This window comes from Myxine glutinosa, chromosome 2, assembly GCF_964187855.1.
Source record: "Myxine glutinosa chromosome 2, kmMyxGlut1.1, whole genome shotgun sequence".
In the NCBI taxonomy this organism is placed as follows: Eukaryota; Metazoa; Chordata; class Myxini; order Myxiniformes; family Myxinidae; genus Myxine; species Myxine glutinosa.
The window spans coordinates 34,276,724-34,293,737 of record NC_136262.1 but is presented as its reverse complement, the minus strand read 5'-3'; the positions used below and the strand labels follow the sequence as shown (position 1 = coordinate 34,293,737).

General features: G+C 44.3%; 1 protein-coding gene and 1 long non-coding RNA gene across 2 annotated transcripts in view; one reads left to right on the top strand and one right to left on the bottom strand.

Annotated features, from left to right (window-relative positions):
* LOC137422652 (uncharacterized) overlaps positions 1-17,014 on the bottom strand; it is a 1,758,619-nt gene that overhangs the window by 370,941 nt on the left and 1,370,664 nt on the right. The gene's annotated exons all lie outside the window — the stretch shown is intronic.
* LOC137422648 (uncharacterized) lies at positions 8,710-10,988 on the top strand. The gene is made up of 3 exons (XM_078772855.1): positions 8,710-9,913; positions 10,067-10,290; positions 10,454-10,988. The coding sequence occupies exons 1-3, from the start codon at positions 9,734-9,736 to the stop codon at positions 10,986-10,988; spliced, it is 939 nt and encodes a 312-aa protein (XP_078628981.1). The 5' UTR covers positions 8,710-9,733.

Genomic DNA, 17,014 nt, shown 5'->3' with positions numbered 1-17,014 from the left:
TCTGAGGTTTAAATAAGACAGGTTCCTCCAAGATCCTCTCTGACGATGTTCTAATCATTTGCACCTGAGCTGGTGCACCTGATTCTAATTTTAGATATTTGAAGTAGTGATAAATGTCGGGGTGTACTTACTTTTTCCACATGCAAAATTTGCATTTATGTTTATTTAAATTATACAATGGACTACAAAATGTAAATGTTTCATGATATTTGTTATATTATATCACCTTTATCTATCAATATTGTTGAAATGAAGATCAAATAGCTGTATGTTGAAATATGTTGAAAAAGTCAAAACTTTACATGGGGTGTACTTACTTTTTCACGTGACTGTATGAGAGATGGATCAATTGCAGAGGAGTAGAGGACAGGGTTAATTGTGCCGATATGGAAGGGGAAAGGAAGGTTCAATATCCGGGGAAGTACAGGGGCACTACACTCCTTAGTCATGACATGAAGGTGCTGGAGAGGATTCTGGATGGGAGGATAAGGAAGAGTGTGCAAGAGAAGATTGGAGAAGAGCAGCAGGGGTTTAGAAATGGTAGGAGAACGACAGATGGGATGTTCACACTGAGACAACTGGTGGATAAGAGGTTGGAAGTGCAAGGTGAATTGGTTTTGGTATTTGTGGATCTGGAGAAGGCCTACGACACTGTCCCGAGAGAGGTACTGAGGGCGACACTGAGATAGATGGGATTGCCGGAGGCAGAAGTTAGATTGGTGGAAGGGATGTGCAAGGGAACGAAGGGAAGAGTTTTGGTCGGTCCTGGGATGTCGGAGGAGTTCAATGTGAACATCGGTTTGAGGTAGGGAAGCGCTCTCAGCCCACTCCTGTTTATCATGGTGATGGAGCTGGTGAGCAGGATGGTGAACATGTGAGGTATTCTGGGGAGGATATTGTATGTGGACGATCTGGCTGTTGTGGTGGAGAGTGAGCAGGAGATGCAGGAAGTACTGGGGGAGTGTAAGGAGGAATTTAGGAAACATGGCCTGAAAATGAGCATGGAGGAGACGGAGGTGATGTGGGTTGGGCAGCAGAGAAAATAGATGAATATCAGGTCAGAGGGGAAGGAGATCAGACAAGGACATAGGTTTGAGTAGCTGGGTGGAGCAGTGAAGTCAGAGGCAAAGGTGCGGAGGAAGATACAGGTGGGTGCGAATGCATGGAGGAGGGTAGAGGGTGTAATGGCAGATGAAAAGATTTCAAGGAGATTGAAAGGGAAGGTTCTCATGTCGTGCATAACACCAGCCTACTTTTATGGTCTGGAAATGGTGGCACAGACAGAAAGACAACAACAGAGGCCGCAGGTTTGCGAGAACAACTGGGTCAGGAGGATTGCGGGAGTGGAGAGACGTTTATTTTGCACTAAATGTAAAAATGACATTTATTTCGCACTTCCTATACCTGTTGATGTAACACCAAGGTGAGGTTTGCACACTCAGCCGGGGTTCAAACCGCCCGACCTCTCAACTCAGAGCAGATGCTCCAATCATTACACCCTTGAGTTTACATTAAATATGGCCATATGGGTAAATAAAAAAGGTAATTAAGTCACCGACCCACTGCATTCAAGCCTGATGTTGGCTTAACGGTTAAAGGTGGCTGCCTTAAGATCTTTAATAGGGTCCTGAGCCCCTGTCGTGCAATTAACACCACACCAGGTGGGTTGACTCAGCCTGTCTTCCTCTTCAGAGGTCGGCAAAATGAGTACCAGCTTACTGGGAAGAACGAGCCATTCGAGTATCCTATGTCGGAATGTCGACCGGTCCAGGATATCTAGGAAAAACTGCCGCAGCGGCCCGATGTGCGTCTGAAGACATGGAAAGAGTGATTTCTCTTCTTCCTCAATCTTCATCTTCACTGAATTCACAAAACGTTGATAAAAAAAAAGGTTTTAAAACGTTTTAAAAACGAATGCCTAAGCAAAACGTTTATGTAACGTTTCTGAAAAACTTTCAGCAACGTCGTTTCAACGTTATGCACATTGATGGAAATACGTCATCGAAGTAAAACGTTGTAAAATGTGGCAACAGCATTATTACTGAACTTGCCTTAGTTTATTACAACTTTCCAGACACGTTGTGATAATGTTGTTTGCTGGGTTATGAACACCGCCGGAACTCTCATCTTCTTTACCCTCAGTCAGTAATCAGGTTCACTATGTTAACAAATAGAATTTCGTTCAAAATTTTGGGATTAGCAAACCTGTGCATTTTTGGAATCACCAGAGCATGGAGAATCCGAAAATCAATGTTGGCATTTGCACAGACACCTGCATGGCCACCATTTTGGATTTTCAAAATGGCCGCCATAAAATACATATTTTGCGCTATCTCGGCTTCGAATCAACCTAGAGACTGAATTAAATATGCTAATCCTATGTTTTCTGGGTCAAGGAATCCAATAAAAGCCTCAAAATAGTGCTCAGGGTTATAGAAAAGCAACAAACAAAGGTAATTGAAAACCATTGTCTTTATATTTGTGATATAACTGTATTACATTATACATGACATTGCAAGTCCTTTGAAGTTATAGGTATGGGTTTATAAAGCAAGAAAGCAGCCTTGTTAGTATCAGATTGAACTATAATAATAATAATAATAATACATTTATTTTATATAGCGCTTTTCAAGAAGCCCAAAGACGCTTTGACAGAGTACAAAAAAACAAGTGCAAAAAGACAAAAATCAACAGGTAAATAATCAAAGCAAAAGGAAGGAGAAGGAGAAGAGATAGTCAGGGGTTAAATGCTGCGGGTTACATGTTGAATGCAGTGTTGAACAGGTGGGTCTTGAGTGATGTTTTGAATGTGGTGAGTGAGGAGGAGTCTCTGATGGTGTGAGGTAGTGAGTTCCAGAGGGTGGGAGCAGCGATGGAGAAGGCCCTGTCCCCCCAGGATCTGAATTTGGTCCGCATGGGGGGGGGGGGGGTGGGGGGGGGGGTCAGGAGGTTGGTACCAGCAGAGCGGAGGTTGCGGGTGGGAGTGTGTCTGGACAGGAGGTCAGTCAGGTAGGATGGGGCCAGGTTATGGAGGGCTTTGTAGGTCAAGAGGAGGATTTTGTACTGGATTCTCTGGGGGATGGGGAGCCAGTGAAGCTTGTAAAGGACGGGGGTGATGTGGTCACGGGTCCGGGAATGGGTGAGTAGACGGGCAGCGGAGTTCTGAATGTATTGGAGTTGATTGATGATTATTGAGGGTGAACCAAAGAGGAGGCTGTTGCAGTAGTCCAGACGGGAGGTGATGAAGGTAAGTCCTATACACAGGATCTACGAGGTCTATACCGTTCAGGAATATGCTTTTACAGATCTTCATCACTGTCCTGAGTGTCATTTTCACAAAGGTTTCTACGCAAATGCCAACATTAATTTTTGGATTCCTCATGCTCTGAATATTCCAAAAATGTATAGTTTTGCTAATCTCCAAAAATTTTGAACGAAAAAACATAGTGAACCTGACTATAGACCATGCCCCCCCCCCCCCCCCCCAAAAGACCTTGCGTTTCCCGATACTTTACTCTCTCTCTCTCCCTCTCTCTCTCTCCCTCCCCCTCTCCCTCTCCCTCTCTCTCTCTCTCTCTCTCCCTCTCCCTCCCCCTCTCCCTCTTTCTCTCCCTCTCTTTATAACAGCTATACATCCTTCCTGAGTTGTGGTGACCAAAACTGTACACAATATAAAATATTTTAGACAGGGCCTCACTAGATTCTTCACTTTTTGTTAAAACTCTTTTGATTTACAATTTCCCCCCCTATGAATAAAACCTAAAACCCTGTTTGCTTTGTCTATAGCTACCTGGCATTGTCCTGTCTGCTTACTTTTGTAGCTCTTACCACCCCCAGATCCATCACCTGTGTGACACACTCCAAGACTGCTCCTTGCATCATGCAATCTCCATTGTACCCTGCTCCTTTCCTATTCCATCTCCAGGTGCTGCATGACTTCATCACCGGGCACCGGTATTACGTGTAGATCAGTGACAAAAAAATCTCAATTAATCCATTTTAAATTCAGGCTGTAACACAACAAAACATGAAAAAAGTCAAGAGGTGTGAATACTTTCTGAAGGCACTGTATGTGCCTCATCAAATGCCTTCTGAAAGTTAGGGAGATCGGCATGTAGAGAGACAGCCGTAAGTCGCATCGAGGCTGCGAGCGGACTTTTTTTGATAATGGTCGCGAATGAATTGAGGCTTCCCGTGAAAGGGATTGCCTGCGACATCGTCCCATATCGCGATTGCAATTAAACCTGCGTCTCAGGTTTTGGTACCGAGCGTGAACTATTGTTGGCTGGAAAGCAAGAGCCTCCATTACAGGGCGATCCGCCATTTTTCCTTGAGAAAGACATCTGCCTGGTGCATCGTGTTTGGTCGTTGGGATTCCCATATCGACATCATCGTGTTGATCACCATTGTTTTACATATCGGCTTAATTATTGGTGGACGGGGTGTGGGGGGGGGGGGGTGGGGGGTGGATTGCACTCACGTTTTGGGGGGTCGTTACAGTGCCGCCAGCTGCCCGACCTCCCACCTCGTAACTCCTCATCCGCAACCGCAGATACCTTCCTATTGTTCTTGCTGTTCTGCACGACTTCGACCTTCACCCAGCGTGGGGTTCATGCATGGACCTTGGGGGTGTTAAATTCCACTCATGTTTGGCGCATCGTGAGTTTATTGCTTTGAGCGCATTGGGGAATGATGGTACCATCACATGTATTGTTCATTTGATGCAAGTGATATTTTCATGGTACTTTCTTTAAGAGTGTTATTACTGTGTATGTGAGAGTTCTTAATATAATATTACTTGTTTTGTTCTACACAATTGCATTGGTCTGGTTTTACCATGGTTTATTAGAACACTCAATATAACAAATATTTCTGCCATGTTCCCTCTCGAGACTCTGAGGGGCACCGTAACTGGAGTTTGGGGAGGTAACATGTAACAGAAATTGGGGGCTCATCTGGGATTGAATTCCCTAACATTCCCAAATTTGACAATTTTTGTGTGAATGTTAGCAGGCTTGCTAACTAATAGTCACAATGGTGTTTGACGTGGAAAATTTTGTGACGTCCCCTAACAAGGCACAGTTCCAGGCGTTAAAAAGATCGGAACTTAACTTGGAGGTCCGAGTCAGTATGAAGAAGACATAGATTCAGACGTTGGTGGTAGAATATTTAGTGGGAGAGAGAAGGGAATAGGTAGCATTGGATTGGTTACCAGAGGAAAAAGGAAGTATGGAGCTCTGGAAAATGGAGATGCAACTGCAGAGCCAGGAAAGATTAAAAGAGTTGGAATTGTAAGAAAGGAGACAGCAACGAGAGGAAAGAAAAGCAGAAAAGCAACGAGCACTCAAGGAGAAAAGGGCAAAGGAAAGAGCAGAGCAGAGGAAAGGAAAGCTGAAAAGGACTGAAAGGAGCGGAACATGGAGTATCAGAGGGAAATTAAACTCAAGGAGCTTGAATCACTGGGAGGGCGGAGAGAAATCTTATCCTTGCCGGCTCGTTCAACAACAAGTCAGAACTCTTGGGATATTGGTAGGCATGTAAGACTGGTTCCACCCTTTAATGAAAAGGAGGTAGGTAAGTTCTTTTTACACTTTGAAAAGGTGGCTCAGATGTTATAATGGCCTGAGGAGTCATGGACTATGTTAGTACAAAGTGTTCTGCTGGTTAATGCTCAAGATATTTCTTCGGCTTTACCGATTGATAGTAAGGGAAACATATGAAAATCTGTTAACTAAATTGTTACCAAAAAATTTCTTCACCAATATGTTTGTAAAGGTGTGTAATAACATGTGTTAAAATGTTGAAGGTCAACTCCCGTGGGAAACCCAGAAAAAAAGCTGTTGAATTCGGGTACCGAAAAATTATTTTCGAGAATTTTTATTTTTTTAAATCGGCCCTTAAGTAACTTATGAGGGGTTAAATAAGGGTTTTTCATGATTCTGAGTTGATTGTTAACATTTATATTTCACCACAGACACTCCTTTGTGGAAAAATAATTTCTAAATATATCTCATTTTCTACTTTGCAGGACATGGAGTCTAGCAATATGGATGAAGACGTTACTCCACCTGTGCTCAATTGCTTCATCTGTGCACGCTCGGATACACCAGCTGAAAGGCTCATACAGGCAACTCCAAAGGGATACTCAACTTTATTGAAACAAGCAGAAACTGTCGAAAATGTTACTGTTGTAGAACGTATGAAGGAGGCTCAAAAGGAAGGAAAACTGAGGTACCACCAGAAGTGTAAAAATGATCTGTACAACAACTTTGTTGCAACCACCAAGAAGTCAGCTCAAGCATCAAAGGCAGAGAAAGAGTCATCAAAGTTGAAGAGAAGACGCACTACTTGTGAGTTCAGTTCATCAACTGGCTGCAGTTCTAGAAGATCACAGTCAGTTGACCTCCTGTATAAGGATGTATGCATTCTTTGCAACCAACCAGCCCAGCTCTACAAAAATAATCCAGCACAAGCTAGAAAGAAATACAGAGTGCCAGATAATTTGACTGCAGATACACTGAAGGCAAGCTTGCTGAAGACAGCACGGAGTCGCGGGGATGACTGGGGCACTGAAGTCACTGGACGCCTGGAAGGGATCAACGACTTGGTAGCAGAAGAAACACTGTACCATTTGCGATGCAAACTTATGTTTGCGAGAGGTGACAGTTTGTCCAAGACTGATGAGGAAGGAAAAAGGAAGAGAGGACAGAGGAGTATTGATGAGGAGCGAGAGGCAGTTTTTATTGAATTCTGCGAATGGTTAGACTCAGAATTAGAGCATGGGGTAATGAACATGGACCAAGTCCATGAAAAGCTGCAGGAGTTTGATCAGTCACCAGAGAAGAGCCTTTCTTATTCAAAGCATTGGCTAAAGATAAAACTTCTAGAGAAATACGAAGACACCTTGTATTTCACAACACAGGAAAGAAGGGCAGATGTACTCTGTCTCAAAGATGGCACCGACAATATTCTGCGAGCGCATCATGCTAATCTTGACCATGGAGATGAGAAGACTCAGATCATAAAGACGGCACTCAAGTTCATATCCAATGATATTTCCTTGATTGATTTAGGTCCAAAGTCATACCCCACCACACACAGTATGACTGACATCGATAGTCAGCTGACACTTGTTCCTGCAAGCCTTCAGATGTTCTTGAGACCGATTGTCAAGACAGACGAAAGAGTTGCCGTTTGGGGGCAGAATTTTATTAAGGCCTGTCGACCTCGGTCTGGAGTATTGCCACACCAAATGGGGCTTGCCATACAACTTGATCATAGATTTGGGTCAAAATGGATGCTCAACAAGTTCCACCGGCTGGGATACACTGAGTCTTACACGGAGACACAAAACTACAAATACTGCTTCCTTAATAGTAGGAGTGGAGATGATGTTCCAGATACTTCTGGCACTCTTGACACCATTGTGGAGGAAACCGATGAACAGACGAATGATGAGGTTGCGGTTGATGCTGCGCTTGAGGATCAATCAGTGATGACAGCCAAAGTGCCAGCCAGTGAAAGTGAATTGTCAAGTAATGATCAGGTGGTCTTTATGGAGGTTGGGGAAACAAACAATGCAGTCACTCAGTTTGTTGGAGACAATATAGATTTAAACATTGTCTCTATTCACGGAAACACTCCCTTTCACTCAATGGGTTGGATCGAAGTCACCTCTCCGGCACCACCTTTGCCAGATCCACAGACAACAGCAGCTTTCCCCCGGGTGAAGTTGAAGGCACTCGACAAAGCTAAGATCCTGAGAGGAACTGAAGTAAAGATTATTCCATTTACGAACAGGAAACAGATAGGAACGAACGTGATCATGTTTCTCCCCCTCGCTGAGCTTTCCTCCTCCCTGGCTCATGATCAGCCACTCCTCACTACAGGTGACACACTCTGGGCAGCGGGGTGGGTGATCAAAGCCAACGATCCTGAGTTCCCACACTCCAACTGGAATGGCTGGATGAAGAGAATCCATGCTAATGATGCAAAGCAGAGCACACAGATCGAGTTCCTCCCAGTTATTGAAGGAGACCCTAATGACCTCAACACCATCTTCACCACTCTGAAAGAGTGCATACGGCACGCTGGGGTCGCTATAGTGACCTTTGATCTTCCGATTTGGCTGAAGGCTGTGAATATAATAAAGCAGGCAAATCTACCCGTCATTCCAAGGTTGGGTGGTTTTCACCTGCTGAAGTCTTATCTTGGATCAATGGGTAACATCATGGAAGATTCTGGACTACTAGATGTGATCCAGTTGATCTATCCTGGAAGTACGACAGCCAACCACATCATGGATGGAGGATGTTTTGACAAGGCAATCCGTGTTCACCTCCTCATCGATGCAGCCATCTATCAACACATCATGAAACTTGCCTTCACTGAGGAGGAGCGTGGTGACATGAAGACCTTCATGGAGAAAGTGGCTGATGGGAAGATGGGAGCCAGACACTCAGACCCAGTAGTGCCAGTGTTTGAGCAAAGGTTTGAAGAAACCTTCAAACGACTCGCAAAAGGAGGAAGAACACCTGCACTCTGGGTGGAGTACCACCACATGGTAGATGTGATCAAGGTCTTTATCAGAACCGAGCGACTTGCAGACCACAATGGGCATCTGTCCTGCATTGTTACCAAGATGCTTCACATCTTTGCCGCTGCAGGCCATCATCAGTATGCCAAGGGCGCACGGCTGTACTGTCAACTCATGAAGGAACTAGAAACTTTGCCTGCTTACAAAGACACCTTAGAACGTCTCACTGCCCACGGGAACCACGTTGTCCGTTACTCAAGTCATGTGTGGTCCGGCACATGGTGTGACATTTGCATTGAGCAGACATTAATGAAGGCAGCCAAGTCACAAGGTGGACTGAGCAGAGGAAGAATGAGAAACAGTTTTTCTGGCCACAAATGCTGGGTGCTCACCCTCAGTCACCTGTCTGATGTCAACCGGCGGATGGAGGAGGACGTCAGTAAACATGTTCCAGTCCACAGAGACCTTGCCAAGACACAGATGAAGCGAGATGCAGAGGCAGTTGAACTTGTCCTAAAATGGTTTGAGGAGATCAAGCCATTCGACAACGATAGAGACAAGGAGTTGCTCGTGTCTTTCTCAACAGGATTCACAAGCACTGGAGATGACGCAGTCAATGCTGAGAGAGCAGCTGAAGTTGGGATGGAGATGCAGATCAAGCTGGATGGACAGTCAGTGACGTCGACCATGGATGTCAAGTCAAAGATAAAAGCCCTGTCATCACTAAGAAAATTTCCCTTGGTCAATGAGAAAAAGATTCACCTTGACTCACTAAAGTTGTTCAACTGACTGATCATTTTCGCCCAGCGGGATATGACAGTTGAGACAAGCTTACAGTATGAGCTGACTCCCTTCCCATTGTCCCTGTTCAGCAACAAAGATCAGAAGATGAACAAGGCAAACAAGGCAGACTTTTCAAATACAAGCCTGAAGGCATTAACTGATCCACTTGACTTGACTAACCAACCCTGCTGCACCCTCGTAATTGATGGCGGATGGCTTGTCTACATGGTGAAGTGGGAACAACGTCAGACCTAGCAGGAGATCGCCAACAGTTACCTGAGCTACGTGCAGTATCTGGGCCGCTGCTCCCAGAAGATCATTGTGGTCTTTGATGGCTACAGCAGATCACCAAAAGATCACGACCACATCCGGCATACCAAGAATTCCTGCTGTAATCTCCAGATTCGACCGGATATGTCCAACTGGACCCCAAGAGCAAAGTTTCTGGACAACACTCATAACAAGAGTGAGCTCATCCACCTTCTCTCTTCAACCTTCCGAAAACATCACATCACTGTGGAGCAGTGTGACAATGATGCTGACACTTCAATTGTGAGAGAGGCATTGGCTGCTGCTTCAGATGGCTCTGTTGAGGTCAGTACCATTTGTGTCTTCAGTTAGTATAACTATTGGATGGAGCCCGGGGGGAGATGGGGTAATTTAAAAATAAGAGAATTCACACTGTTGAAAAGTTAAATCTGTTCTTGAACGGTTCATTATGCTTTGTACATGTTGTTATATTTTCAGGTGCGGGCAGAAGATGCAGACGTGCTGGTAATGCTGGTGCACCATAGCTCAGACAGCCACCATCCACTCTTCTTAACCACATCAAACGGCTCTTATGACGTCCGAAAGATCAAAGAATCTCTCTCCGAAACACAGAAGAGCTACCTGCTCTTCTGTCACGCCTTCACGGGGTATGATACGGTTTCTGCAATCGCTGGTCATGGGAAAACAACTCTATTTGCCAGGTAATAATGATAATACTACTATTACGTCGGCAAATAATACTAATACTAATAATAATAATAATTATAATCATTGTCATCATAGTATAAATGTTAAAAATAATAATAATTTTATTTCTGTTTTACATTATACTTTACTTGACATAGACCTGGTGCTTTTTTTTAGGTTTTGCGAAGGGGACGCGGCTGAGTACATCGACATCTTCCTTGACACAGAAGCCACCAAGGAAACAGTGATTCAGGCTGGTACTGCGATTTTCAAGTACATTTACCATGGACGAGATACTACATTGGGTGAAATTCGGTACAACATGTTCTCAAGGAAGGCAGCGGCAGGAGTGATCAAACCAGAGACTCTACCTCCAACAGAGGGTGCAGCTGCACAACATTCACTCTGTGCCTACCTGCAGACCCGGGACTGGATCCTTCTACAGAGCATGTCTCTGAACCCCAGTGACTATGGATGGACAATAGGTGTGCATGGGTATGAGCCAGTTCCAACACTGGACCCCACGGCTCCTGAGGAGCTATTGCAGTTCACGAGCTGTAATTGTCATGGAGATTGCAGCAACCGGCGATGCAGCTGCAAGAAGAATGGGATCACGTGCATCTCGGCCTGTGTAGTCTGTAATGGCATTACATGCAGAAACTGCAGTCATGATGTTGTTGAGTCTGAAGAAGACATAGACAATGACTGTTGAAACTTCTGACATTGTGAATGAGAAATAACTCTTGAGTATTATATATGTATGTGAAATAAAAGCTACTTTGTGTGTAAATGTAAAAGTGAAAATATAAATGTTAACAATCAACTCAGAATCATGAAAAACCCTTATTTGACCCCTCATAAGTTACTTAAGGGCCGATTTTAAAAAATAAAAATTCTCGAAAATAATTTTTCGGTACCCGAATTCAACAGCTTTTTTTCTGGGTTTCCCACGGGAGTTGAACTTCAACATTTTAACACATGTTATTACACACCTTTACAAACATATTGGTGAAGAAATTTTTTGGTAACAATTTAGTTAACAGATTTGTGAAATATCTCATAAAATGCCCTTACTATGACCAATGTGCAGATTATGAGACAGTTAAGAAAGCCATTCTCAAAGCCTATGAATTGGTCCCCGAAGCTTACCGACAAAAAATTAGGAATGCCAGGAAGCGGGAGAATGAGACCCATGTGGAGTTTGCCAGAGAGAAGGTAACTATGCTTGATAGGTGGTGTGACTCGAAAAAGATTGGGGAAGACTTTAACCGTTTACGACAATTGATTTTGGTGGAAGAATTTAAACAGTGTGTCCACGCAGACATTAAAGTTCATTTGCATGAAGAAAAAGTACCTGAGTTGTATGAGGCAGCAACAGTGGCAGATGACTATGCCTTGACACACAGGATGGGATTTCACACACCTAACTTCCCGCCTAGAGTTAGCCTGGGGAGTTGCATTAAATCAGGTTTGGAGAGCAAATTCTCATGGAGGCGGCCCAGAGAGGAGTATCGGGAAAAATCTGGTACCTCAAATTTCAATGATCAAAAGACTGACTGTCCAAGACTTACTTACCTTCCAGGGGGCCCGAGGCAGACCATGAGATTTTCCTCCAGGCCTACTTGTGCTTTTTGTAAGAAACCTGGGCATTTGATGTCCCAATGTTACACCCTGAAAAGAAGAAATCAGGATCGGAGTCAGGCTAGTTCAACTCCGAATGCGTTGGCCAATGCGAGAAATCGTCCTTTGAGGACAGTGACTTGTGAAGGTCCCCGTGCCAAACTTACTGCATCAGAGAACGACCTTGTCCAAGAGGGATACAACCTTTCATTTCCGAGGGGTTTGTGTCACTGGATGAGGATTTAACTAACGAGAGACCTGTTAGGGTATTGAGGGAGACGGGAGCACATCAATCTTTGATGCTTGAGGGCATTTTGCCATTGTCTGAAAAAACTGCAACTGGGGCTAGTGTCGTCTTACAGGGGGTTGGTGGCTGCGTTAAAGCTCCTCTTCATGTGATCCATTTAAAGTCTGAGTTGGTGTCAGGACCGGTCACCGTAGGTTTACGAGCCCCTCTTCCTGTGGAGGGAATTTCTTTTATTATCGGGAACGATTTGGCTGGTGGTTGAGTTTCAAGTAATCCAATGTTGGTTGAAAAGCCCAGTATGGAAAAGAACATAGCAAAGTTAGAGCAAGAGAATCCGGGTATCTTTCCATCATATGCAGTGACTCGTGCTATGGGTAGGAAGCGTTCTGAAGAGAATGAGAAGGAAGGTGAGGTGGATTTGGGTTCCATAGAACAATTGGAGGAAATAGAATTGGAGGAAAGATCTGGGAGACACGGTAGTAAAGAGAGTGACACCAAGGAACATAATGATAAGGTTTCATCTGGACCAAAGGATAAAATGGAGTGTCCGTCGGAGACATCTAGGAACGAGGCTGAACAAACGGTGCTTGTCCGAAAGAGACCTGTTGAAGAGCAACACAGAGATTCTCAACTCCGGAGTCTGATTGGTAAAGCCATTACAGAGGAAGAGGCTATGAAGATACCTGTTGGCTACTTCATGAAAGGGGAAATACTTATGAGAAAATGGAGACCACCGGAGGTACCAGCGAATGACGAGTGGAAAGTCCATTACCAAATTGTGGTGGCACAACCTTACCGGAAGGAGATATTGAGTTTGGCACATGAGACACCTTTGGCCGGGCACCTTGGAGTGAACAAGATGTGTGAAAAAATTCTGGCACATTTTTTCTGGCCAGGATTGTGACGTGATATGGTGGAATTCTGTAAATCTTGTCATTCTTGTCAGCTGGTGGGCAAACCTAATCAGAAAACCCCTTCAGCACCTTTAAAACCGATTTCAGCTTTTGAAGAACTATTCAGCTGGGTCATTATTGACTGTGTAGGTCCTTTACCAAAAACTATGGCTGGACATCAGTATATGTTGATCATCATGTGCACTTCCACTAGGTTCCCAAAAGCGGTGCCTCTTAGGAAAATTACTGTGACAGTTATTGCAAAGGCCTTGATTAAATTTTTCACCCTGGTTGGCCTACCTATGGTCATCCAGTTTCATCAGGGTTCCAACTTCATGTCAAAGCTTTTTCAGCAAGTGGTACACCTGTTGGGAGTGAAGCAAGTGAGGTCAAGTACTTACCATCCCGAAAGTCAAGGGGCCTTGGAAAGGTTTCACCAGACATTAAAGAATATGATCAGAACTTACTGCTTTGAATGTGACAAGGATTGGGAAGAGGGAATACCCTTATTGCTGTTTGCTACGAGGGAGTCTGTTCAGGAATCATTGGGATTCAGTCCTTTTGAACTCGTGTTTGGACACAGTTCGACGACCGTTGAAACTGGTGAAGGAACAGTGGCTACAGGAGGAGTTGCAGTCAACTATGTTAGAGTATGTGACAATCGTTAGGCACATATTGGCTACGGCCTGTGAAGTAGCGAGAGGAAACCTGAAAGTAGCACAGGATAAAATTAAAGTGAGACATGACAAGACTTCTCAGATAAGAAATTTCAGTCCTGAGGACGGAGTGCTAGTGTTGCTTCCAGTTCCAGGTCAGCCACTACAGGCTAGGTATTTTGGTCCCGATGCCATCGAAAGGAGGGTCAATGAAACGGATTATGTGGTGACAACTCCCGATCGACGGAAAAAGCGGCAGCTGTGTCACGTGAACCGACTTAAGAAATATTATGAGAGGAAGCCTGTGGAGAAACTGGCTCCTGTCTCACCTGTAGTACCTGTAGTCGGTGTGCAAGCGAATCCAGAGTTTGAGGCCAGTGTGAAGTTCGATAGCATTGATGACCAGGCTTGCCCCAGATGGACAAACACTGAAGTGTTAAGGAACCTAGACCAGAAATTAGGTCATTTGACGAGGGAACAACAATTACAATTATCCAACCTAAATTCGGAGTTTGCACATTTGTTCGCAGATATACCTGGTCGTACCGACCTGGTATATCATGATATTGATGTGGGGGAGGCCACTCCCATGAAACAACACCCCTACCGGATGAACCCTGTTAAGATGGAATATCTAAAGCAAGAGGTTCATCCAGATTGAATTAACCTTGAGGATTCCTGTGCATTGTTTGGAATTCTTGTTGCTTATGGGACTTGATCAGCCACAGTTTTGATTTGTAGTTTTATGGTGTGAGTATTACTTTTGGGTGTTAAAGATACTTTTTGTATGGAAAGAAAGTTTTCACCGTGTTCAAACTTTCTTCCTTGAATGGCGGGGAGTGTTACGGATTCGTCACTTCTGCCTTTGTTGTTATTAGATACTTGTGGGATTTTTTTTAAGTTTCAGGGCAAGATTGTTTTCAAGATTTTTGTGTGAAATGGAGATGACTTTCGTAAAAGGTAAAAATAAATGCTTGTGAAGGAAAAAGGAAAACGCGGCAAAGAAACCAGAAGAGGAGAGAGGACGAGATCGGCAGGGAGAGAGACGGCCATGAGAGAGACAGCCCTGAGTCACATCGACGCTGTGCTGCGCTGGTGAATAGTGTTTGGTCATTGGGATTCCCATATTGACATCATCGTGTTGATCACCATTGTTTTACATATCGGCTTAATTATTGGTGGACGGGGGGTGGGGGGCGGGGGTGGGGGGTGGATTGCACTCATGTTTTGGGAGGTCGTTACAGTGCCACCAGCTGCCCGACCTCCCACCTCGTAACTCCTCGTCCGCAACCGCAGATACCTTCCTATTGTTCTTGCTATTTTGCACGACTTCGACCTTCACCCCGCGTGGGGTTCATGCATGGACCTTGGGGGTGTTAAATTCCACTCATGTTTGGCGCATCGTGAGTTTATTGCTTTGAGCGCATTGGGGAATGATGGTACCATCACATGTATTGTTCATTTGATGCAAGTGATATTTTCATGGTACTTTCTTTCATAGTGTTATTATTGTGTATGTGAGAGTTATTAATACAATTACTTGTTTTGTTCTACACAATTGCATTGGTGTGGTTTTACCATGGTTTTTTAGAACACTCAAAATAACAAATATTTCTACCGCGTTCCCTCTCGAGACTCTGAGGGGCACCGTAACCGGAGTTTGGGGAGGTAACACGAAACACTCTCTTAATGTCACCGAAGCGACACTGCATTGCCTGGCAATGTCAGGTACCTCTGCTCGTGAATAATAAATATTAATAATAAGCCTGTTTGTTGTTGGCTTAATGGTTAAGGTGGCTTGCTTGAGATCGATCATATAGGGCCAATTTAGTTCAATCCCCTGTCAAGCCGTTGAATAAATATCAGGTGGGTCGACTCAGCCTGTCATCCTTCCGAGGTCGGCAAAATGAATACCAACTTACTGGTACTGGGGCGCATTGTATCAGTGGCACAGCCGCGCCCCCAGAAAATGATGCAGCCAGCAGGCATATGAAAAAAAATAAATAGATCCCATCGAAATTGATTTGGTGTATGGGATACTAATTGTATCGTGTGTGTGTGTGTGTGTGTGTGTGTGTATGTGTGTGGAGGGTGGGGGGGGTGCGCATTTGGAAGTTGAGGGGTTGTCCATGTGGACCATGGAATATATTCAGTAGGGACAAACACTCATGGATGCTCCAAAAGTGTCATCAGTTGATGTTTTGAAGAGGAATGTGGCCATGAGGTGGTTAAACATTGATAGGACCACGTATAGGGCTTTTGCCCTGATTCTATCCTCTAATCTGACCTCTCCAATAATCCTGTGCCGTATATGTTGTTGTTATCCTGTTGAAAGCCCGCTTGGAGTTTGCAAAAAAGCATCTAAAGGACTGTGAGAAACAAGATTATGTGGGCTTTCACGTGTCTTTCACTGCGGAGAGGCTTCCGTCTGGCCACTCTGCCATAAAGCCCAGATCGGTGGAGTGTTGTAGTGATGGTTGTCCTTCTGGAAGTTTCTCCCATCTCCACACAGGATCTCTGGAGCTCAGCCAGAGTGACCATCGGGTTTTTGGTCACCTCTCTTACCAAAGCCCTTCTCCCCCGATTGCTCAGTTTGGCCGGGGGGCCAGCTCTAGGAAGAGTCCTGGTTGTTCCAAATTTCTTCCATTTAAGAATTATTGAGGCCACTGTGCGCTTGGGAACCTTCAATGCAGCAGAGATTTTTTTGTAGGCTTCCCCAGATCTGTGTCTCGACACAATCCTGTCTCTGAGCTCTGCAGGCAGTTCCTTCGACCTCATAGCTTGGTTTTTGCTCTGATATGCATTGTCAGCTGTGAGATCTTATATAGACAGGTGTGTGCCTTTCCAAATCATGTCCAATCAATTGAATTTACCACAGGTGGACTCCAATCAAGGTGTAGAAACATCTCAAAGATGATCAAGATAAATGGGACGCACCTGAGCTAAATTTCAAGTGTCATAGCAAAGGGTATGAATACTTATGTAAATGCGATATTTCAGTTTTTTGTTTTTAATAAATTTTCAAAACTTTCTAAAATCCCGTTTTCTCTTTGTCATTATGGGGTATTGAGTGCAGATTGATGAGGAAAAAATGAATTTAAACGATTTCAGCAAAAGGCTGCAACATAACAAAATGTGAAAAAAGTGAAGGGGTCTGAATACTTTCTGAATGCACTGTACCTACTCTGCACCCTAAACATTTCCTCGTTGGAGATGATCCATTTCGCCCATACAAACCACCCCTCATGATCATGAACCCTCCCGGATACCCGATGTAAAACCCCCTCAGTTTTTCCTCCCGAAACATCCAACAGGTCCGTAA